Source organism: Lepidochelys kempii, chromosome 1 (genome assembly GCF_965140265.1).
Source record: "Lepidochelys kempii isolate rLepKem1 chromosome 1, rLepKem1.hap2, whole genome shotgun sequence".
NCBI classification, from domain to species: Eukaryota; Metazoa; Chordata; order Testudines; family Cheloniidae; genus Lepidochelys; species Lepidochelys kempii.
In genome coordinates, this window is record NC_133256.1 from 263212572 (window position 1) to 263237994 (window position 25423).

The 25423-nt window shown below is 44.4% G+C and overlaps 2 protein-coding genes across 2 annotated transcripts; one reads left to right on the forward strand and one right to left on the reverse strand.

Annotated features, from left to right (window-relative positions):
* Nucleotides 1-2726: 2726 nt before the first annotated feature.
* Nucleotides 2727-5229, forward strand: LOC140904954 (histone H4). Its single transcript, XM_073327342.1, has 2 exons — nucleotides 2727-3087; nucleotides 3289-5229. Exon 2 carries the CDS (start codon nucleotides 3375-3377, stop codon nucleotides 3684-3686), a length of 312 nt encoding a protein of 103 aa, XP_073183443.1. The 5' UTR covers nucleotides 2727-3087; nucleotides 3289-3374; the 3' UTR covers nucleotides 3687-5229.
* LOC140904955 (histone H4) lies at nucleotides 3750-6167 on the reverse strand. The gene is made up of 2 exons (XM_073327343.1): nucleotides 5805-6167; nucleotides 3750-5603 (listed from the first exon to the last, which is right to left on the reverse strand). The coding sequence occupies exon 2, from the start codon at nucleotides 5515-5517 to the stop codon at nucleotides 5206-5208; it is 312 nt and encodes a 103-aa protein (XP_073183444.1). The 5' UTR covers nucleotides 5518-5603; nucleotides 5805-6167; the 3' UTR covers nucleotides 3750-5205.
* Between the last annotated feature and the right edge of the window lie 19256 nt (nucleotides 6168-25423).

A 25423-nucleotide genomic window follows, 5' to 3' on the forward strand; every position in this document is an offset into this window, starting at 1 on the left:
GAGGAAGCTAAAACCCTCCTGTTGACACCATCTGTGCAGCCATGTATTTGTGTCCAGATTGCATGTGTTCTTGCTTAGAGCCTTATTCACAACTGAGAGGATGAACGAGAACACCATCTATACCCCTGACTCCTTCACCTTAGCTCCCAGAGCCCTGTAGCCTGCAGTTAGCTGCAGTCAGCTAGCATCCTCCATCCCAGGTGTCTCCATGTGCATCCTAACAATGAAGTCCTCATGCTCCTGGATGACATGTAAATGAGCCATCTCCTCCCGCAGATCTCTTTCCTTATTCCTGAGGGACTCCACCAACAGACACCTCTTACATTTGGTGGTTCCCTCTGGCTTTCATTGCCATGGCAACGCTGGAGGCATTCCCAGTAAGTACACACCAGGGCCTGGGTGGAAGCCTTGAAGATCAGGATACCTGTCTGGCAGAGTTCCCCACAAGTGGAGGCAGGGGAAGAGCTAGAAGTGCTGTTGGTGACATATAGTTTTCCTCCCATGGAGGGTTCTAAAATCAAATCAAAACAAAACGAAAAACACACAACCCTACCTCCCTCTGCAGGCAAATTCAACTTAATCTCGCAGCTGCCTTCATCTCACCAGCCACAATTGACTTACATTCTATTTGTGATCCACTATAACACTCAGATCATTTTTAGCAGTCACTCTCCTTACAGTGTGTATGATAACACCCATTTTTTCATGTTCTGTGTGTATATAAATCTCATCACTGTATTTTCCACTGAATGCATCCGATGAAATGAGCTGTAGCTCATGAAAGCTTATGCTCAAATAAATTGGTTAGTCTCTAAGGTGCCACAAGTACTCCTTTTCTTTTTGTGAATACAGACTAACACGGCTGCTACTTTGACACCTAGCCAGGTATTCCCCAATTTGTAGCTGTGAATTAGATTTTCTCTTCGAAAGTGAAGTACTTTGCACTTCTTCTTATTGGATTTCATCTCAGACCAATTATTTTTGTCAAGATCATTTTGAAGTTTAATACTGTCCTCTAAAGTGTTTGCAACCCCTCTCAGCTTGGTGTCATCTGCAAATTTTATTAGCACACCCTCCACTCCATTATTCAAGTCATTAATGAAAATATTGAATAGTAACAGATGCAGGACTGACCCATGTGGGAACTCTCTAGTGCATCCTCCCAAACTGATGGAGAACTATTGGTAACTACTCTTTGAATGTGGTCTTCATCCAGTTGTGTACCCACCTTACACTGAAAGCTGTTATGCTTTTCCTTATTTTGGTATATCAGAGATGAATACATTTCCTAAATGAAAATTTACATAATAGAACAAGTTAAGAAAGGGGAACAATATTCAGAGACACCAATTCTTCTTCCATTTAAGTAAATGGAAGGCATACCATTTATTTAAAATTAAGCAATATAAGGCCTTGCATTAACATTTAAGTATAAGTGGTAAATCCTTTCATTGGAAATTTGTATGCAAATCACACTGGAGGGAGAGAATGTTTTTTGAGAGATTTACCAGAAAAAGGAATATCAAAAATAGTGACAGGTTTCAGAGTAACAGCCGTGTTAGTCTGTATTCGCAAAAAGAAAAGGAGTACTTGTGGCACCTTAGAGACTAACCAATTTATTTGAGCATGAGCTTTCGTGAGCTACAGCTCACTTCATCGGATGCATACCGTGGAAACTGCAGCAGACAGTTTCCACGGTATGCAGCCGATGAAGTAAGCTGTAGCTCACGAAAGCTCATGCTCAAATAAATTGGTTAGTCTCTAAGGTGCCCCAAGTACTCCTTTTCTTTTTATCAAAAATAGTGCAATTAAATGAGAGAGAAAAAATGTGGATGTAAACTTAAGAGCTGAGCATTTTTGATGGGTGCATTTCAAGTACATAACATGCTAATACTGTGAAATTTCATTTCATGTGCCACATCTATCATTTTTTATTTGAGAAATTAAGAGAAACTAGCAGTTGCAATCTTCCCCCACCACCATCCACACAGATTTTATTTCTTTAACAAATAAGGTCTAGCACGAAATATATTGACACTGTTTTGTTGCAGTAAATTGGTGAGTATGTTGAACACACATCAAAATGTATACATATTTCAAACAAGGGAATCACGTCTATAGCCATATTTTTATATTTCATATATTTTAAACAAATCATACCCTGAGTTTCTATGTCCTTCTTTTCCCTTTCTCTTGATGGGAAAAACATTCCAGTATTCAACACATAGGTAATCCTACTATTGACAACGAGAAAATATTAGAAGTGAAAACAGAAAGACGCCTTATTAGAAATCTCCACGATTTAAACTAATTAATTGGAACAGCCAGTAGATGGCAGCAGAGGCCAAATTGGAAATGGCTGATATGTTCCTTAGCTCTTTATTTCACAATTTCATTTTCACCCAAGTTTCTCAATGGTCTAAAGGTTCGTAAATAATTGTTATACTGTTACCATGAAGAGGACTTCATAGATAATTTTAATATCATGTCAGAACCTGGAGTGATTGCCCCTTCCAACCAGGGGGGTAGGAAATTGTTTCCACTTTCAATTTACAGCTTTGATTTCTCAGAGTCGCTGGAAAGTAAACGGACTTTAGTTTTCCAAATAATTTCATTTCCCAGTGATTATTCACAGCAACGCTCATCATCTCATAATTATGCAAAAATATGTTTTTATTTACAAAAACAACCAAAGCAGAAACGTTCAATCACAGTGAAACGAAGGAAAGAAGAGCGGGCACCGTGCCCCGCTCCCGCCCGGGCCCGCTTTGCCGCATTGTCTGGCTCGCAGAGCAGCGCCCCCGCCCAGTCCCCCACCCCGACTCAAGCTGTAGAAAATGGCGGCGAAGGGTAGAGACGGGCCAAGGAGAGAAGCCATGTGTCAGGAAACCTGATTGGTCAGATTTTGCCGCAGCCCACAAATCCTCGAAACCCAGAGAGGGGCGTTTTCAACCCCAAACAGCCGCCGACGCGCGACCCTCGCCCGGCAGACGCACCAGAAGGGCACCGAGACTAGCGGCAACGGAGTTTGAAAGCGGCCGTTGTTTTAAGCCAGGGGCGCGGAGGACTCCACTCTCATTCCTGGAGGTAGGGCTTGATAAGGAGTTTCCGCATCCTACCTGGGGGTGAGGCAGGGTTCTAGGAAGCCGTTGGGGGGAGGGCCCGTATTTATCTTACGAGAAAGCCTCGGGGGGTGTAACTGTCGCAGGGAACAGACCCCTGCGGGTGCGGGTGCGGGAGGGGGAGGGGGAGAGAGGCGAGCGGAGAGCCCACCCTTTTTCTTTTCAGTTCTCAATCAGGTCGTCCCGCAGACACTATACCGAGACTTCGCTCCGCGTCCAGGGAGTCGGTGGGCTTGTGGCTGTGATTTTACCATGTCCGGTCGCGGTAAGGGGGGTAAAGGCTTGGGGAAGGGAGGTGCCAAGCGCCATCGTAAAGTGCTTCGGGATAACATCCAAGGTATTACTAAGCCAGCTATTCGTCGCTTGGCTCGTCGCGGGGGGGTGAAGCGTATTTCGGGGTTGATTTACGAAGAGACCCGGGGAGTGCTGAAGGTGTTCTTGGAGAACGTGATCCGCGATGCTGTCACTTACACTGAACATGCCAAGCGAAAGACCGTAACGGCCATGGATGTGGTTTATGCTCTGAAGCGCCAGGGTCGTACTCTCTATGGTTTTGGCGGCTAAGCGGGTCCCTAAAGTCAACAGGGCAACACAAAGGCTCTTTTAAGAGCCACCCACTTTTTCACAATTAGAGTTAAATCATTTTCTTAATATAGGAGACGGCTCTTAAAATTAACTCGAGTAACTCAGTTTTTCTAAGTCTTAAGACTTGTTTTAAATGCGAAGATCTTTACAGTATAAATAATAAAGTAACTAGGAATTTAAAGTATCCAGTGTAAAAATGCTTGTACATTCAAAGATTTTTTTAAAAAAACATCTTACAACTTGGTGGTCAATACGTTTAACAGAGGGCAAGGACAATATTAGCGAAATTTGGGGTTTTAAGCCCAATAACCTGCTACATTTTGTTACCTCTTTTTTCAACTTTTTTTATAAAAAAAAATCAATTGAAAAGAATACATATAAAACTCTTATACAAAGCAAAGTAGGTCTGAAAAGAGCTTTTGGTTGTCGATACAAATATTTTTTCAGGTAAATTTAATTAGTACTTCTAGTAGCTGGTGATAGATTTAGTGCACTAAATTTAAAACGGGGCGGGGGGTCTTTAATGACGTTTTTCCTTTATAGTACAATAAAAATACTAATAATGCATTGTTGGGGGTTTTTTTCCATAACGTCCTACTAGAGAACAGCAGCTATTATCCTCACTTTCTAACTGAGCAACAGGGAGATCATAAAAGTCTTAAGAGATACCAGAACTGTTTTATCTGCTCCTACTCCCAAGAAATGGTCTAAGAAAGCTGTGACCAAGACCCAGAAGAAAGGCGACCAAAAAAAAAAGTAGAAAGACCAGGAAGGAAAGCTTCTCCAACTATGATTACGAAGTGCTGAAGCAAGTTCACCCTGAGACTGGTATCTTCTCCAAGGCCATGTGAATCATGAACTTTTTTTTTTTAAAAATGACATTTTTGAGCACATTGCCAGAGACACAACACAGCATGTTTGTCACTCTCCCCTGGCATCTACAAAAACAACGAGGAGTCCTTGTGGCACCTTAGAGACTAACAAATCTATTTGTGCATAAGCTTATTATGCCTAATAAATGTCTTAGTTTCTATGGTGCCACAAGGACTTCTCGTTGTCTTTGCTGATACAGGCTAACAACAGCTACCGCTCTGATGCTGTATCTGAAAGTACAAAAGCTGTCACCAAGTATACTAGCTCTAAGTAAATGCTCTTAATGCAGAAATTAATACCTAGAACCCAGAGGCAGCCACTCGTTTCCAGTAAGAGAGTTTATCATTTCTTACTTTTTCTCTAACAAATACTATCATTCAAGGAAGCCACCACTAATTTTACTGCTGAAAAACACATACGCTATACTTTAACCAAAGCACTAATTGTCGTTTACATACAAACATATTTAGCGTAAATACTCACGTATTTCATGTAAATTGAATAGTTTTTCATGTTAAGTTTTCACATCACAGCATAAGAACACAAGAATCATAGCTCTTATTGTGAAAAAGTGGGTGGCTCTTAAAAGAGCCTTTGTGTTGCCCTGTTGACTTTAGGGACCCGCTTAGCCGCCAAAACCATAGAGAGTACGACCCTGGCGCTTCAGAGCATAAACCACATCCATGGCCGTTACGGTCTTTCGCTTGGCATGTTCAGTGTAAGTGACAGCATCGCGGATCACGTTCTCCAAGAACACCTTCAGCACTCCCCGGGTCTCTTCGTAAATCAACCCCGAAATACGCTTCACCCCCCCGCGACGAGCCAAGCGACGAATAGCTGGCTTAGTAATACCTTGGATGTTATCCCGAAGCACTTTACGATGGCGCTTGGCACCTCCCTTCCCCAAGCCTTTACCCCCCTTACCGCGACCGGACATGGTAAAATCACAGCCACAAGCCCACCGACTCCCTGGACGCGGAGCGAAGTCTCGGTATAGTGTCTGCGGGACGACCTGATTGAGAACTGAAAAGAAAAAGGGTGGGCTCTCCGCTCGCCTCTCTCCCCCTCCCCCTCCCGCACCCGCACCCGCAGGGGTCTGTTCCCTGCGACAGTTACACCCCCCGAGGCTTTCTCGTAAGATAAATACGGGCCCTCCCCCCAACGGCTTCCTAGAACCCTGCCTCACCCCCAGGTAGGATGCGGAAACTCCTTATCAAGCCCTACCTCCAGGAATGAGAGTGGAGTCCTCCGCGCCCCTGGCTTAAAACAACGGCCGCTTTCAAACTCCGTTGCCGCTAGTCTCGGTGCCCTTCTGGTGCGTCTGCCGGGCGAGGGTCGCGCGTCGGCGGCTGTTTGGGGTTGAAAACGCCCCTCTCTGGGTTTCGAGGATTTGTGGGCTGCGGCAAAATCTGACCAATCAGGTTTCCTGACACATGGCTTCTCTCCTTGGCCCGTCTCTACCCTTCGCCGCCATTTTCTACAGCTTGAGTCGGGGTGGGGGACTGGGCGGGGGCGCTGCTCTGCGAGCCAGACAATGCGGCAAAGCGGGCCCGGGCGGGAGCGGGGCACGGTGCCCGCTCTTCTTTCCTTCGTTTCACTGTGATTGAACGTTTCTGCTTTGGTTGTTTATTTGTGCAATGTATGACATTGTGAGCATGGCTGTGAATCGCTGCAAACGCGATCGCTCGGGAAACCACAGATTTGTTTCTGAGCCCTGAACATCCCTCACCATTACGGCAGGAGAGGCAAGAGAGAGTTAGTTAGTTGGGACCCATTACTTAGGGCATCGGGAAGCTCCTCCACTCCTGTCTGTTTCTGGCAAGATTTTCAATGGTTCCTAGCTGTTTCAGGGTTTTTTTAATTGATAATCTTTACTACCCTAACATATTTGTTTCAGTTTAAGTGTCTATCATACTTATTGACAAGAATACAGAACACCATTATTTCTACCATTATTCAGAATGTTACCATTTTCTATCACGGACAAACAAGTTTTTGATTTCACAGGAGCCAGACTCAGAGAACATGCTAGATGCATGGAAGAAATGGCGAGTGTTAGTGCTGGGGGGAGATGAGAGGAGTGAAGAAGGAAGTCTCTGCATTCTGGCTCAAGACTCAAGTTACTAGGATTAATAATAATAATAATAATAATAATTAATACTCAAAAGGATAGTTCCAAAGTTAGCTCTTGACTGAACACTTACCAAGTGAAACAGGAGTGTGTATTTTGTAATCCCTGGGTATTTGCAACAATGAAATTTAGACCATTATCCACAATTCCTTCCCTGGCTCAACACAGAAACTTTCAATCTAAACATCTGTACAGACGGCTGCTGGACAGAGATAATATTTCACTGTTAGGTAAATATCAGGTGGGTCACTTTAGATTCATATAATGCCCAGAAGTATGATCGTGCATAACCATATTAACAACATTTCACACATATACAGTACTTTTTAGATGGTTGCAAACTTTTACTACTTTATTTTGGCAAAATGGTGGTGAGATCAGTACCCTCCCATTTAAACAGGTCAAACAGGACCCTCCCATTTAATAGAGGGGAAACTGAAATAAGAGAAGGGAGGTTTTTAGTCAAGGCCAAAGGAGAAGAAATCACTTACAGATCAGAAGTAGAACTAGTGAGACTGTTTTTTTCTGTCTCTTCCAAAAGAGAACTTAATTTGGTGCCATAAGAATCTTCATTTTTCATACTTTGTGCAATTTTATCAGGACATTTGGTCAACATATTGTTTAGTAAAAAAAATGGCATCTTTCCCATAGAACATCTTCCCTCATGTTCACTAACTAATCTTTTAACTAAAAAGTTTATTCTTTTTCTTATGATTAATACATGATCATAGTTGCATACTACTAGGCACTACAAGGCTATTTAAAATATTAAGGCCATAGACAATAAAATTAATGATGAAAATATGTTCTTAAATATTTTATAAAATGTTATGGATTAATATTCTCAACTTTAACTTAATCTCAACATAAATTAATATCAGGAAAAAAATAAAGTGTTGCACAAAATAATTACATGGTCAAAGATGTAAATGTGTTAATTTAATTGAACAGATTCCAGAAACCACAAAGTCTCCCAGGTTCATTTAAATTATCTCATTATGCATATAAATGAAAATATTTTCTTTAAATTTCTGATCACAGAAGAGCAATACAAAGTGTGACTGATTCATAGGTCAATATAGGAGCAAACTAGCTTTGACTTCTAAAACATATACGTATTTTCTTTATGTATACAATCTAATTGGGGCAACAATAGAGAATGAATTTAAGAATTTATTTGTTTTATTGTACTGTATAATGTCATAGAATCAGAATTATGTCTCTTCACTTATTATTATGTGATAATACTGTAACATAAATGAGTTCCCAATTAGAACAAAATGGGCACAGTATATATCACTCAGCAAATTCCACAGAAACAACAGGGGTTCCTTAGGGGCTCATTGAAAGAGGCCTCTTTACACTGATTGAAAGAAAAAAATCCAAAAAGATTTGGATGAAAAAAAAAAATAATTTGGCTTAGTTGTGTGAAGTCTTTAAGTCTGTTAGTCTTTAAGGTGCCACCGGACTCCTCGTTGTTTTTGTGAAAACATCCTGACACTGTAAATAGTTAATAGTACATAATTAATATAATTTGTTGAACTATTTCATTTTTTCCTGGTTAGGATTTGTTGTTGTGTCCTCATTTTCAGCCTCTTTGGGAGGATGGACAAAGCTTAGGAGGGATGAGTTTTTGTATGTTTTGTTTAACCTTGTTATGGATGTGAGTTACCACAAGATAGTGGTGAGAGATAGTTAAGCAGCTCACCACCATCACCCAGTCCACCCAGGATTGTTAATCATGATGGCAGAGGGCTTTATCTGAGCATTGTTTGGGTAACTGTGTATGTGTGTTTGGGGAAAGAGGGGGGATGAGATGCATTCAGGACACAGAGTCAGAAAGGCAGTTAGTGTTGCTGTTAGACAGAAATGTTGGTAATGTGGCCCTGAGACAAAGCTAAAAGACAGAAAGCTGTTTAAGCAGAGTGCTGGCTGAAAAGTCAGGTTTGGAAAAGTCAGCACACTCTCTCTTGCTTTTTGATTGCTCCTGTGATTGAGGAAACAGGACTGTATGTATAATTTTGTAAATAAAGAAGATTGCATCAAAGAAAATGGCTATATTATCAATTTCTCCTCACAGCTGGAACATCCCACCATACCCCAATTTTGGCTATCTACTTAGTTCAAAAGTGGTAACAATACAATAAAAGCCTATTGAAATATATGCACACTAGGATCAGAACAAAATCTATTTCAGGAATTCTAACCTGAGAAAAAAAATTGATATATATATACACACACACATGGTTTGGGGCATAAATGAGGTATTAAATTACTTTTAGAATACAATGTACAGGTTTTTTACAAAGGAGGAAATTAAGGGAGATAATGATTTATTTGTGATTTTTAGATTACATTTGCAGATCAAACATTGTACTATGGATCTACAGCTTCAACGTTCAGTTTGTCTCTTTGATCATGCTATTCATAACAGTGTTGCTGTAATATATTTAGACTTCTGTACCACATGATATCTTAATTTATAAACTAGAACAGTATAAAATCATTCACTCAATTAAAAAAATTTTAATAGATAGGCCTGAAAATATAATTATAAATGGAGAATCGTTGTTGCGTGGCTGTGGTTCCAGTGGAGTCTTGCAGGGATTCGTTCTTGGCCATACACTATTTAACATTTTTATCAGTAACCTGGAATAAAAACATTAATGATGAAGGTTGCAGATGACACAAAGATTGGGGGAATGGAAATAATTAAAAGGACAGGACACTCATACAGAACAAACTTGATCTCTTGGTAAGTTCACCACAGGCAAACAATATGTATTTCAATATGTTCAAATATAAAGTCATACATCTACAAACATACATCTATTCTGGGAATCAATGACTGTGAAAAAGACTTGGGGGTCATGGTGGATAGTCAGCTGAACATGAGCTCCTAGCAGGGCTTAAATTTAGCTGGAGCTACCTTGAGTGGAGCGCCAGTAAATATTTCAAATCTGCATGGCAGATGCCCCGAGTCCCAGTGCCTCCCACAGGGCTGAAGCCCCGAGCCCTGGCGTGCCCCCGTGGGCCTAAAGCCCTGAGACACACCCTCCCCATCCCCACCCCACTCTGCAGGGGCTAAAACCTGGAGGTCCAAATGGGGCATCGGGGAGGGGAGCGCTTCAAAAAATATTGTAAGGGAATTTAAGCTCTTACTACTAGTGAGATTCCGTGGCCAAAGGGGATAATACAATCCTTGGATATATAAACAGGGGAATGTCAAGTAGGAGCTGAGGTTATATTACCTCTGTATTTGGCACTGGTGTGACCACTATTGGAATACTGTGTTCAGTTAGCTGTGAAGCTACAATGGTGCAAGTCATCCAGTGGCACCAAGGCCCACAAGGTTTTTGGAGCTCAACCAGCTGAAGCCATCCTCCCTAAGGCACTATGATAGTTACCCCACAGTCAACCTATAGGCAGACAAGGAAAACTGCACAACACTTTCAAAAGATGAGCCTGGGAGCTTAAATTCATAATTCTGCTAGACACTAAAAATCTCAAGGACTGAACAAAGACACTGAATTTATGGCTTATTACAACAATCTGTAACCCACTACCCCCCTATTTTTGTCCTATGACAGTAGAGGTGTTTAATGGGCCATTCTACCTTGAATGGTCCCTTCAAAATGGATGTTGATAAATTGGAGAGGGTTCAGAGAAGAACCACAAGAATGATTAAAGGATTGGAAAACATGTCTTATAGTTGAAAGACTCTTTAGCCTGTCAAAGACAAGGTTAAGAAGTGACTTGATAACTGTCTATTAATACCTAAATGGGGATCAGAAATGTGATAATAGAGAGTGCTTCAATCAGGAAGTTGATGAAACTAGACTAATTCAAACTAGAAATAAGGTGCACATCTGTAACAGTAAAGGCAATTAGTCATTGGAACAACTTGACCAGGGTTTCAGTGGCTTCTCCATCACTGGAAAATTTTAAATCAAGATTGACTGATTGATATATTTTCCTAAACTGTATGCTGTAGTTCAAGCATAGCCAGGGCCGGCCCACAACATTTTGGCACCTGAAGCGGGGAGCCCTTTTCCCCTCGCTTGGGCCAAAACTTTGAAACTCTGGGTCCTAGTGGCGCCCCTCCACAATCTGGCACCTGAGGCAGCCGCCTCAGTTCGCCTCATGGTAAGGCCAGCCCTGACTATTGAAACATAAATTATTACAGGGGAGTCATGTGGCATATAACATACAGGAGGTCAGACTAGACAGTCACAATGGTCACTTTTGGCTTTAAAGTCGATGAATCTGTGAGACACTTGACAATGGTTACTATTACAATTACCAGCATTGCAAAACCTAACTTTTAGGTATCCTGATGCCTAATGAGATTCACAGAAGCCAGCTGCTGAGTTGGGAACTGCCTAAACTAGCCAGTAGGAAATGCATAGGAGAAGGGTATGTCCTAAACCCTGCTTCTTTCAGAGAGTTAGTCTACAACTCCAGTCTGTAGGGAGGTTCCTCTCCACTTGAAATTCACAGACATGAACCCTTTCCTGGAGTTAGGCACCTAAACCACACCAGCCTTTTCTTATGAAAAATTGAGGTGGAGATGATGGTACTCTTCACCACCAGCAGGCCACTGGTTGGAGCATTCACTTGGGATGTGGGAAATGCAGACTGGAATTCCCACTCTGCCAGATTTGGATCAGGAATTAGAACCTCAGTCTCCCATATCCCAGGTGAATGTTATAACCACTTGCCTATCAGTGGAGAGCAGCATCACATCCTAGCTGTCCTTTGTGCAGATTGGTTCAATTCAGAGCATGTCTACTGGATTGGGCCACACAAGCAAAACAGGTGGCAGAATGCCTAATCTGTGAATCCTGCTGGGACTTAGGTATGAGCAGTTCAGTGACATCAGGATTTAGGTGGCTTTGTGCATGCCCACTGAGAAAAAAATTAACCAGCATGGAGACTTTACCAGTAGAAATTTTGGCACCTCCTGGGTTAGACAGCTGCTGAAGAGGAATCTTGAAGAACTCAGTGGGACCTAAATATTGGATTTGGGAGTCTAAAGTTCCAGTCAGACATCAAAGTCCCTTTCTCGATCAAGCCCAAAATGAATTGCCCAGGCTCGCCCAGAAAGCCACCAGTCGAGCCAGAAATAAAACTCAGCTGTCCTGAGGCCTGGTCCAGTACACCACCACAGTGGTTAAGGATAAGAAAGCCCATTTCAGTCCTCATTGGCCTAATGAATCATAAGAATATTCAGCCTAAAAATAATCTTATCTATCGTTTACAGTCTTTTGCCCATAATGGATTGATTTAAAACAAGGTGATTTAAATCATCGAAGGCAAAGCTTTGATTTAAGTAATCAATTTTAATCAACTTTTCCATTTATACTTCAGTTATTATTGGCTGATATAACCATTACAACATGCTGATTGACAACTAAATAGAGCCCGTACACTAGACTTGGTACATCTTTTTGCTACATAGGAGGGTACACTATATAACTATATGCATTTATTTAAGCAATTATACAGCTTAATATTTTCAGATTCTTATTAATTGTGCACTTTTAGTGTGCTAGAAAACTGTGAATGATATATTGCTTATTTACTAGATAATTACTTTTCTGCTCATGTTTTGTGTTAAGCTGCAATAAGATGGTAACTGGAATTGAATTAAACACCCAAAACAGCAGATAAAATTTATTTTTATTAAATAAAATAACTTAAAATGTTTTGGATACATAAATATTTCTTAACAAAACATGTTTCACATTTACAACTAAATGATTTATTACAAGGAGGATTAACTGCAGTCAGTGAATGTAGCTGATTATCTCAGATCAGCCTGGGAAAGTGTCAGGAGCTTAAATTCTTACTTGCCTAAGTCTCTTGAAAATGAGACCAGGGGTGACAGAATGTGGGGGGCACGGGGTGGGGAAGAGGAGCAGAGGGAAGGGACAGTGCCCTCCAACTTTTTATCAGCTGTAGGGGTGAGTGATGGGGAGAAGGTCCAGAGAGGAGCAAGCGGGGGCGGGATCTTGGGGGGAAGGGGTGGTGCCGGAGCTGGGTCTCAGGGAGAGGGGTGGTGTGAGGGTGGGGCCTTGGAGTGGAAGGGGCAATGCAAGGGCAGAGGCTCAGAGAGAAGGGGTGTTGCGGGGGCAGGACCTGGGGGGAGCTACAGCAAGGGAAGGGGCAGGGCCATCATTCAGGTATCTGTGGCCTCCCCCACTTTCAGGGTGCTTCTACTGCTCCTGAATGAGATAGTCTCCTAAGTTACTTAGGCTGCCTTTCAAACTTATTGATGTCATTCCCTTCCTCCTTGTATTTACTCATTTTAATCAGGTTTACTTTTAAAAATAAACAAACAAACAAACAAACAAAAAACCTTACTATAATTTAAATAGCAAAATAAAAAAATCTGATTTAAATTAAAACAAATATTGTATTTTTAAAAAAATCATCAATTTTTATCCACCCTGCTTTTGCCCAATGCAGCTATTGTAATATCCTTAATTTAGACCACAAAACTTTGTTAGCATGGTTAAAATTGCCCAGCATTTCCTGGTGCCCTTACAGACTTTAAGTGAATGTACATACTTACGTTCTGAAAACCAGGAACTAAAGACCTAAAGTAATGTATTAAACTGTGACACTCTATGGATGGTTTCACAGTGTATTGTAGGAGACCCTATCTGTCACATCTGGGGATCTTGGGCAGAAATACTATGAAACCAGCAACTCATGAAGGTAAACCAGTTCCAGCTGCACACGTTCCAGATATCTGTCCGAGGCCTTCATTGCAACATGTGTCAAGACATGGATTCAACTCAAAGCAATGCCCTGTATTGAATGTTTACATTAATGCAACTATCACCTGGCAAGAGAATGAAAAGCCAGGGCCTGAGACATATGTGTTGGCAGGGACTTGGCATCACTAGAAAGATTTCTTAAGGAGATCACACAAGCTGCTTGCATGAATTGGAGGAGTGAAGACAGCAAATGTGGTATCTAATAGTGGATGAATCCCCCAATGCCAAGTGGTGGTTTGAGAGTAAGCCCACAGTCACAGAATGGTGGTACTATATTGTCATGCAGACCTGGAATAATCAGCACTGAGCCCAGAACTTTCATGTGAGTAGGTCGTGTTCCTGGAGCTGTGTGAGAAGCTAACTCCAGTCCCTGGACTTGAGGATGAGAAAGCCAATAGTGGTCCAGAAGCAATTTGCTATTTCCCTTTAGAACCTGGTTACCCTGACTGGTGACAGATCTGTGGGCAATTAGTGTGATGTTGGCAAGTCAACTGTCGGTTCTGTAATGGTGGATGTTTACTAGGCAATTATTGCTGTGCTGTGAAGGTGGGCAATGTCCCTGAAATAATGTCAGACTTTCAGTAAATTATTATTTTTTTATTCATTTATTTCATATTAATTAACAGGGGGTGGTAGAACGGGGAATCATAATTACTGTATTGAGCTGGTCCTATGCCATTTGTATTCATTTTAAATCTAAGACTTCAGTTAAAAATGTTCATTTAGATGTGAATGTTTTCAGTGTTATTCTTTGGAGCATACAAAGCAAAAGACTGTTGTCCAAACTTGTTTATTGAAAGTTTTTAACACAGATGGTCCATCTGCCAAAAACTAAAGTGCAAATGCAAGAAAGCAGAACAAGTTGAGGAACTAGCCAGAGATCCTCCCCCTTCCTGTCTTTCCCCTCCCAGCCCATGAATTTCTACTACTCTGCACAAACCTAATTGGCTGGGGAGAAGTCCCACTCAAATACACAGAATTAACTCTGAGGCAGGGAGGAATTGAGACAATAAGTGATGGGGTAAGGAGAGTGGGAAGGGGCGGGACAGGGCATGGCCAGGAAAATTGAAAAAGGAGACAATTTAGCAGGGCAGGAGGCTGGAGCCCTAAACTAGGGCAAAGCAAGAGCTGCTTGGAGGCGAGCCAGCTGCTGACAAAAGGGGACTCCTGATAAACCCACAGCTGGAGTTGACAGGAGCTAAGACCACGTAACAGATCCTGAACTCATACCACACACCATTACCAGTCAAAAGCACACAGACAGCTTGGACTGACCCAAAGAGGGAAGGGGATTGCACTAGTTTGGCACAGAGCGTGTATGTGTGTCTAGCCAGGCATGGGGGGGCGGGGACTGTTTTGCTGTATGCTGTGCCAGGGGCAAGGGAGAGTGTATAAGCACTCCTAGGTATCCTGATCTGCGTCTTATCCTGGCTTTCCCTGGGTTAGGTAAAAGTGGGGTGCTTGTTAACTCTGACCCACTTAGGAGGAAGGGTTGGTATTTCTGCACAAGAGTATGGCTGGGGCCCCTTTCCCCAACCCTGGGAACCCTCCACCTGACAGGTGCAATTCCAAAACTATGCTAACCCTAAACAAAACAACCAACACTCAACAAACCTCAGAAACATAAATGGAAACAAAGTGCAAAAACCAGAAAATTAAAGTGTAATGTCAAACTTCATGGAATTACATGTTGTCACATGCCTGTTCTCTTTCCCCTGTGAAGGTACGGCACAACTGACCACGTGCACCTCCATTATACATGAAGTGGCTCAACCCCCTCCACCCGCCCCATGTTCTCAACAAGTTGCAGTACATGGCAGTGACTTGCTGTGACTGGCCCTGGGTTCAGAGGAATCCAGGATTGGAGACAAGCGTACCAAAGAGTCTCCCAGACATGCACTTCTGACTCTTTCTTTCATTTCCCAGTCTTTTCACCTCATCTCCCAATAATGCTGTAGAGAATCTGCCACCATTTTTTTCTTTCCAGTCCAGCATCTTCCCTTTTGCATCCTGTTTTTTCAGGTCCAGTTCAAAAAGCTTGTTCAACCCAGTTCTCAAGTTTTGCTGGAATGCTCTGGAATGCTGTTCTAGCACTTTTTTGCAGACTCAGAGTATTCCAGTATTTCTGGTCCTGGGCCACGTATGTCCTTTCTGTCCCTGTCTGCAGAGCAGCCTCTGAGCCAGCAGTTTCTAATGCCAGGCCCAGGCAGGGAGCCCTCCGTAGCAGGAGAGCACAGAGGGAGCCAGGGATACTGCCACTAGGACTGGGCAGAGGAGCATGGGGACTGGAGTCACCAGGAACATAGGACAGAGCTGGAGCTGGATCTTGGTGATGTCAGGAACCAGATAGTGTAGACACCCAAACAACGGATCCCTTCATGGGAGCAGGAACCAGGAACAGGTAGTGGGAGGTGAGGATGGGAGGGACTCTCCAGGGAATCAATGCCTGCTCTCTTTTGCTCCCTCCCAGGGCTTCCCACTGCCCTGCTTTCCAGCACTTCTTTTTCAGGGCCGCCCACTGCCCCATGTTCTGGAACTTAGGACTTGGACACTGCTTTAACCAGCTGATAAATTCCTTTTGCGCATCCTGCAGCAGGTCATTCTGGATCTTTTTCTGCTGTTGCAAAGATTCAGCAGACTTTGTCTCACCATGAGGGGCCTCCTCAGAGAAAGTCTGTCCTTCCCTGGTTTGACAGACCTGGAAAGAAAGACAATGATACATTATTTTAATTTTAATTTTAATTTTATTTATTTATTTATTTATGGTTTTTGTTCCAAGAAACAAGTGTCTACCCCTTCACTCTAAGTTACAGTGAAGCAGAAACTGGAACTACTATCTGCCCTTCCATTCCATTTCATCCTTACTCTTTTCTGTTTGCTGGCTGCTGTGTGCCAGGTTTCCTGTTTCTGAGCAAGGCAATGGCAAGTGACTCTTGTACGTTATATAGCACAATTAATCTGGCAAGGGCTTTTGGGGAGTGGGGGTGCTCTGCAGGGAAAGATAGCAAAACAAACCACTGGTAGAAATGTGTTTTACATTATTTCAGGTTGTGGTGTGACGATGCTCCCCACAGGTACCCAGAGTTGTGAAGCATCTCACTACCCCCTGCCCTTCACATGAGAAAGCCTTATCTGTGCCTGCCATAGATCATCTCCCGAACTCCACCAGCAACGGGTAACACAAGCACTCCCCCCTAGGTCTATGCAGGCCCTGCTTTCTCACTACAGGGTGGCAATAGTCACTCTCCAACCCGCAAGCCCTCTGAGTACCTTCCTGGAGTGTCTAGTCCTTGTTCCACTGGACACTCACAGTAGTCATAGATTTGCTGCTTCCAAAGAGACCGTAAATCCCAGCTTGCCCAGTTCCCTTCAGATCACCGCATTTAGATATGCTTATAGCAAAAACAACTAAAAGTTTATTTAACAATGTACAGAGATTCAAGTGGAAACAAATGGTTACATATAAAGTAAAATAATAAGACACATTCTAGAACCAAGATTTACTTAACTTGATGTTTTCATGTCTTATAGACTAAGTCCTTCTAGCATTTTACAGCCAGGCTTGGCTGTGACCGTCTTTTCATAAGAAAGACACAGTTAGCTTTCATCCTGGGGGAAGGATCGAAGGTGTACCTCTACACGCCTACATATACCCTAACAATCCATTGTCTTTACTCATAAACAGGATCCCCTTCTGTTGTTTATTTCTTTCTGTAAATGTCTTCTCTTAAAGATTTTGCAATCTCTTGATTAGCATGTGTCTCAGTATGCAAACCAGCATCCATTGTGAGACATGTAATGCCAATACAGACATGACCAGACATAGATAAAAGCATCTAAGAGACTAACAAATTTAGATTTCCACTCTACATGGCTAAATTCAGTGCCTTGCATAATGACAGGTTTCAGAGTAGCAGCCATGTTAGTCTGTATTCACAAAAAGAAAAGGAGGACTTGTGGAGTAATTGGTTAGTCTCTAAGGTGCCATTAGTACTCCTTTTCTTTTTGCGAATACAGAATAACACGGCTGCTGCTCTGAAATCTGTCATAAAAGTATCTGTTACCTCCTGCTTGAAAGGAACTTGTTTAAGACATGTCACATATTGGTTACCTGCCTTAAGAACATAATTTTCAGCACAGAAACATAACTCTTTAAGTAGTATGCGTACATACATTTTGCAAAAAGAAAAGTGATTATGATGACTAGCAGGCTACTGGCTCTAGAGAACTCACATCTCATCCTTCAGTGAATTACTAGGCATATATCTGACTTAGGGGATCCCTGTAAAACCCTTTTCATGGTTTTACTTGTATGAGAAGACACAGAGGTACAACAAACAGAGGTAGTGTTGTTATCTGCTTTTCATTCCCCTGTAGGGTTAGGTTGGGAGCGGGGGCATGCATGGCAGTTTATGTACTTATCCCTTGTATCCTCCTGCAAGACCTCAATGGAACTTCCATGGACGTACTTTGCAATCCTCTTCTGAAGCTTTTCTAGAGATGGCTGCCTTATTTCGTCCTCCATGATCAGGCACTTTCCCACACCACTCTGCAATAACTTGGCATGCACCATTGAAGTAAACTGGCTTGTGGCATAGAGGCCTGGGCTGTCCAGAACTCGAGCAGCAGCTGTGGTCTCTGTGCCTTTGTTACCCTCAGGAGTGAGATATCAGCTAAATCATCACCAACTGTGGAAAACAGGTTTCAGAGTAGCAGCCGTGTTAGACTGTATCCTCAAAAAGAAAAGGAGGACTTGTGGCACCTTAGAGACTAACCAATTTATTTGAGCATGAGCTTTTGTGAGCTACAGCTCACTTCATCGGATGCAATAGTGCCCATACGTGGTGCCATTGCCCTGTACTCATACCTGTTGAAGGATCAGCAGTGATCTGGATGCTCTGTATGACTCTGCTCTGTATAACCTGTATGCTCAAAAGGTCTGTTACACTCCCTGCCCCTCCCCCACCTTTTGTCTCCTCTCCCTCTTTGAATACCTGTGAAGTGGCTTTCCCCCTCCCTTTCCCTCCTGGAATGCTTGTGGGATGAACCGGCTGGTTGAAAGGCTGGAAGATCAGAAGAGCTCCCAGGTAGACAAGGCATCTGGGACTCTAATTAGGCAGCACTCACACCCCCAGTGCATGGTCACTGCATGGACACTGCCTGAGGTGCAGTGTGACCAATCGGACACGGCCAAGTCATCTCTAGTTGCAGGCCATGAGCAGTAGGTCCTTAAAAGGGGAAGGGGCCATATGCTTAGGAGTGCACTCACAAGCTTGTACCTCCCATGAAGGCCCTTTGCCCGGACCACCTGGCCAGTGGTTTGCTGCGTTGCATTCCATTGTGCCTCGGGAAGACTTACCTTCATACACTTACCTTGAAGAATCCTGACATCTCCAGTGCTGTGCCTGTCCTGGGAGCATTAGTATTCGGGTCTGACTGTGACACCCCCGACACACACTTCTTTTGAACTTAGTTATCAGTATAATAAACGTGATGCTTTCTGCCAAACTCTCGTGGGTCATTAGTTCTCCCTAAGCTTACTAGCTGGCCCAATTTCAGGTAACAATACCCATGGAAATATGGGTTGATATTTTATTGTTTCATGCAACAGAAAAATTCTGTCCTCATCTTTTTCCCCTTTGCTCCCTCTCCCTAATGGGCTATTCTGACGATGGCTGGGGCTGGAGAAGGATGGTGTGCAGAGGCACACCAAAGTTGAAGTGTCAATAAGCATTCCTTATTTAAAACTTTTATGGGAATAAGTCTGAAACTTAACTTTCTGTTTTCATTATGACGATACGTGTCTGTTTTATCTGTTGCTGCTGCCTTTGTGTCCTTGATGGGCACCCCCTCCTGTGGAATGCCTGACCCTGATGAGAAGGAGAAAGAAGTGCATCAGAGGGTGAATATGGCAGACAGAATGCAGAAGGAAAGAGTGGACAGGAGAAAGGTCCACATGTCCCAGCAGGAAGAGGAGAGGGAGATGCACCAGGACATAATGGAACTTCTCAGACAGTGAACACAAATGCTGCAGATTCTTGTTGACCTAGAGGTCCACCAACCACAGCCTCACCACCCTCTGCAGTCACTGGAGTACACCAGCTTAGCAGGTCCCGATACCCCTCAACATTCCACTTCGCATCATAGGCTGCATCCCTACCCCTACTGCCCTATGCTAAGGGACAGACCAGAACAACCACAGCTTCATATACGCTGACTTGGGAGACCCACAGCTGATATATGTGTAGCCAAAATGGACTGAAATAGACAGGAATGTTTCCACCTTTCTAATTTTAAAGTTCTATTCCATTAATTTATTGTAGAAGTTGGTATTGTACTGCTTTATTTTTAATTGCACTTTTTCTTTGCATTGTTTTTGGTATGCAATACATTTCTATTTTTTTTTTTTACATAAATTCAACTTCATTACGTCACAACATATGCTGCAGAATGCTTAGCACCACTCCATGCTCCCATTACTTGTAATCTTACAGGACCACAGAACTCATAGGTTCAGTGCAACATGCAGTATAATAATTATAAATGTACAGCAAACATCATATAATCTATAGGTTCATTAAAAGACTGTGTAATATTCATAAATGTACACGCAGCACTACACAATTCCTAACAGTCCCCAAAACCTCAGGGCCAGCTTAAGCACACTCTGCCATAGCACATTAATGTGGCTGACCATTAAAGTGCTCTTTCAAGGTCTCCCTCAGCCTCATAGCTCAGTGTTGAGCTCTTGTAATGGCCCTTGTGTCTGGCTGTTCCAAGTCAGCAGACAGCCGCTCCACCTCCGCCCTGGAGGCAACCCTTCCCCCTCTGCCTCATAGATATCATGAAGGACACAACAGGCAGTTATAAGCACTGTGATATTTTTCTCACTGCATTCCAATCTTCTGTGTAAACACTGCCAGAGTCTTTCAGACTTGCAAAAGCACGTTCGCCCGCCATTCTGCATCTACTGAGCTAGTAGTTGAATCTTTCCTTGGTGCTGGTGAGATGGCTGGTTTATGGCTTCATGAGGCAGGGGAGCAAGGGGTATGCTGAGGCCTTCAGGATCACTATGGGCAGGGCAATGTTACCAGTGAAAGGTGCCTGTCAGGAAAGAATGTTTCAGCTTTTAGCTTTCTGAACTGTCCTGCTTTCCTGAAGATGTGAGCATCATACACCTTCACTGATCAACCCACACTGATGTCAATGAAATGTCCCCAGTGATCCACCAACATTTGCATAACCATAAAAAGTAGCCCTTTCTATTGATGTACTCTCTGGTGAGATGGGCTGCTGCCAGAATAGGGATGTATGCGCCGTACATCACCCCACCACAAAACCGAACACCCTCGCCCGCCCCTACCCTACCCCTTTATGAGCCCTGCCCGCTGCCTTGCCCTTTCTCCAAGGCTCCGCCTCCACTCACTCCATCCCCCCCTCTGTCACTTGCTCTCCCCCACCCTCAGTCACTCGCTTATTTTCACCAGGCTGGAGCAGGGGGTTGGGGTGTGGGAGGGGGTGAGGACATTGGCTGGGGGGTGCTCTGGGTTGGGGCCAGGGATGAGGGGTTTGGGGTGCAAGAGGGGGCTCCAGGCTGGGGGGGTGGGGCAGAGGTGTTCGGAGTATGGGAGGGGGGCTCTGGGATGAGGCAGGAGGTTGGGGTGTGGGACGGAGTACGGCCTCTGGCCTGGGTGAGGTGAGGGATCTGGGGTGGTGCCAGAAATGAGGGGTTCTGCATGTGGGAGGGGGATCTGGGCTGGGGCAAGGGGTTGGGGCACAGGAGGGGGTTTGGGGTGCAGGCTTTTGGAGGGAGTTTGGGTGCAGAAGGGGGCTCAGGGATGGGGCAGCGGCCACAGGTGGGGGTTCAGGGTGCTGACCTGGGGCAGAGCGGGGAGGGGCCTGGGGTGGAGTGGGGGTAGCGTGCGGTCAGGGCTGTGGGCAGAAAAGGTGGGAGAGGGAGCTAGCCTCCCCCAGGGAAGCTTCATCCTCCATCCATGACCATTCACATCTCCACTGAAAGTGCAGCTCTCGTTCTGGTTTCCCTGCACTGGAGGGCTGTGATGAGCTCGGCAAACAGATCCAGGAATATGGCCTTTCATATCTGCAAGTCCCACAGCCACTGCTTGGCGTGCTAAACCTGCATTATGACATGATCTTCACCATCAGTGCTCATTTCTCAGGCCCAGAAGCAGTATTCAGCAATCCACAGCTGCTATATGAATGCCACCAACAACCTTGAAATGGTTTTCATTATGTCTCATAGCAATCTGTCCTCAAATAAATCATCATGTCCCCCGTTATTGCAGTTCTTGCTCTAGCCCTGCAAATACCAAAGGATTGTGCTTCCTGTATTTGCAATGTTCAGGACAATAGTGCAGCACTCTTCAGGCTCCATAGGTGCCAACTCCATGGGTGCTCCAGGGCTGGAGTACCAACAGAAAAAAAAAATAGTGGGTGCTCAGCACCCACCAGCCAACTATTGATCAGCTGTTCGGTGGACCCCATCGATCAGCTCCTCCCACCCACCAGCGCCTCCGCCCAGTGGCGCTGGAACAAGAGGGGCCAGGGGGCCAAGGCCTTCTCACTTTTTGAAAGTAGACAGACCTGGCCCATCCACCTTTCGCCAGGATCGCCCTGCCCCCTTCCCCTCCTCTTCCCCCTGAGGTCCCACCCCTGGCCAGGTCAGCAGCTAGTGGATCCCAGAAGGGGAGCCTGGGCAGTTGTGGGAGCCACATGCAACACAACCCCCCTCCCACCTGGGGTGGGCAGGGGTGGCCAAAAGCAGCCCCCTGCCCATGTCCCCGCCCCCTGGGCCCTCCGCCCGGCCCAAGGCAGGTGAAGATGTGGGTCCATAACTCCACGCCGGCTCCCCACAGCTGCCTGCGTGGTGGCTCTTACCCCAACCCAGCTCCAGCCAAGGGGCAGGGCCTTGGAGCCACAGCCCGGCCATGATAAGAAGCGCATGGGCAGCTGTGGAGAGCCACAGTGGACCCTCCAATTGCCCTGGGTGAGGGGCCTGAGAGTAGCCCCCGGCCAGTATCCCCGCCCTCCGGGTCCTCCGCCTAGGCCAAGTGGAGGGTCCACGCTGTGGCTCCCCACATCTGCCCACATGGCTCTTATCATGGCCGGGCTGTGGTCAGGGTAAGAGTTTCTGACCAGCCACTCCACTCATATATGTGCAGTTCACTCACCACAAGCCTGAGTACTACAGTGGCGTACATAGCTGGCTTCCCACCTGCAGCTTCGAATAAAACCTCTTTTTGCTCCTTGGGAACCTCAAGAAATGTTATGTCCTCCAAAATGTGGCATGCTGGAATTGATAGAGGAGGCTTAGGCAAACTTGACAACCACCCTCCAACAAAGCCCAAACTGGCTTGCAATTTTTAGGAGAAAGTGGCTTTGATTTTTGACTTTTGACTTCTGTCTGCCTCTTTCACTGCAATTAACCTGGCTTTGTCCAGGGAGATTCTGTGTTCTGAAGTGTTCCTCTAACAATATAATGAAGTTTCACAAAGTAGCATTTTTTTATGCCTTGAAATACCAAAAGGAATTGTTCTGTGCTGAGGCACTGAGACACTTGAGGTATTAACCTTCAGTGTCTTGTCCACTTCCAGTTCCACTGACCTCGAAAGACTGGACATCTTGACCACATTACAGTAGAAGCATCGGTCATCACAACACCATCATGGTGCCTTCCAAAGGGAAGTGTTTTTGAGATGAACTTATGGTTGATATTCTGGACAGAGCCAACAAGCAGGTTCAATATCAAGGAGAGAGAGACTTATAGCAAGTGGAAAGGCAAGATGAGAAGCAAGCAGAAAGGCTCAGGCTAGACGCAAAGCTAGAGGACAGGATTTCAGTGTGGGAGCAGACACTTGCTTTGCAGTTCCTGGAAGAAGAACAGCAATTAAGGGAGGAAGATAGATCACAGCAGAAAGAACTGTTTGAGGAGCTGCTTTCATTAATGGCTGCAAGACTGCAGTCTCTAGGCTCCTGCAATGCTGGCCCCACAGCCTGAGTCCCCTCCGTGGTACAATATGCAACAGACAAGGACCAGTTTGGACAATTCCATGGCTTGGTGGACCAGGCAATTGAGCCCTATCAGGGGGTGGACAGGCCAAATGTATCTCCTGCAGACCACCATGCTGAACCCCTTCTCCCCACACCCTGTGATGCCTCTATCCCCCACACCCAGTGACCATCGCACAGCAAATATGTAACAAAGGGAAAGAAGAACCGGAGGAAGGACAGGGGGATACACCACAATAGAGGGTTTCCTTCTTGGAAATTTTCTCACTGCTTGCACTTGTTCACACTTTGTTCACGGTTTTGTTTGTTAAGGAAAAGTTAGCACATGTGACTCCATTTTGGTTTGGGGCCCATCATTGTTTAAATGCCAGCACATCATACACCAGGAGGAGTAATCCTTAGATATTGAATCTATATTGAGATTAAAGAGAGCAAACTATTGGCACACAATTCCCATAAGTGGCCTCAGCGTAGTCTGGAAACCCCATATTCTCAAAACCAGCAGCTACTTCAAGAATATCTTTTATGTCCACCACTTGGTGGTAAACCACCCACCTGATTACCTCAGAAACCTCCAACACCACTTTGCCTGTAGGTAACTTTCCAACACCAAGCTGGTTGGCATCAGACCTGTAGCAGTTTGGGTAGCCAGCTTCCAGATGGTTATAGTAACGTGCTTCTGGGCCAGCATGGCCACCCTCAGGCATGTCCCTTAACGCTGGAGGGTCGGGACAAGATGCTCGCAAAGCTCCAGAAAAATTGCTCTCTTCATACAAAGTTCTGGACCTGCCGTAGGTCCCATCCGTCCGTGCTTGTGCCCCTGCTCCAGAAGTGCTGATCTACATAGGGGGCATCAGTAGCTTTACTGAATGTCATGAGCAGCGTCACCCAGTGAGAGTCTGCCATATCTGTGTCCGCCTCCTCCTCCATCATTAGCCTTGTCTGGTGTCTTTTGGTGGGTCAGAAAATGCTGCTGGAATGTCCACCAACTTTGCCTATGATGTAGGCATGCCCAGACATGACCAGGCAGGCATATTATACCTATGTCTGACCTGCTTCTTCTTATTTCATCATGGGAGGAGGGGGGTGGGGGAAAGTGTGTGGCTGGGATGATTTAACTGGGAATTGGTCCAGCTTCGAGCAGGGGGTTGGACTAGATGACCTTCTGGGGTCCCTTCCAACCCTGGTATTCTATGATTCTATGATCTCTGCCAAAAGCTAAGAACTAGCTGATTGGCGTAGTTACTGTGAGACATTTGTATGGAAACTATGTTAAGAGATATGTAAAATGTGGAATACTATGTTCCTAAGCTGCTGCAGGTGAAGCATGTCACCTGAGGCAGGCGGGGCTCAAATACCTCAGTCAAGAGTGAGAACAATCAACATCATTCCAGCCCTGTGTTTACTGGACCAGATGCAGGCCTGATCGTTTATAAAGACAAAAGAACCACAAGAAAAGACTCGGAATAGGGCACCACCAGGGCTGATCTGAAATGAAGTTAATGGACTACCTGATTATGAAAAGAAACAAAATTTCTGGGACTATATAGGAGAAGAAGAAAAGGTGCAAGATGTTATCCATTATGCACGTGGCACTCTGCCATCAGGAGTGTCTACTGAAAAGTGAAAAGAACAGAAGTACTTGGATCCCAGCTATCTTGACTGAAGGAGCACTGAAAGGATTAGCAATTACCTGAGAAATGCCTTCTTACACTGGAAATGAACTTAATAAGCATAGGTTCTAGATTGTATTTTATTTTTTTCTTTTCTCTGTAGCCTGGTGTTTCCAATCCTTTTACTTATGTCTATTTTGGATCTTTTTCTTAAACTGAGTTAAATAAACATATATTTAGATTTACTATATACAGGTCCAAGTGCCTTGCACGAAAGAGAGTGTT

Excerpts from the sequence above, each read along its gene's own strand:
- LOC140904955 (XM_073327343.1), bottom strand. The coding sequence starts at position 5,517 with ATGTCCGGTCGCGGTAAGGGGGGTAAAGGCTTGGGGAAGGGAGGTGCC.
- LOC140904954 (XM_073327342.1), top strand. The coding sequence starts at position 3,375 with ATGTCCGGTCGCGGTAAGGGGGGTAAAGGCTTGGGGAAGGGAGGTGCC.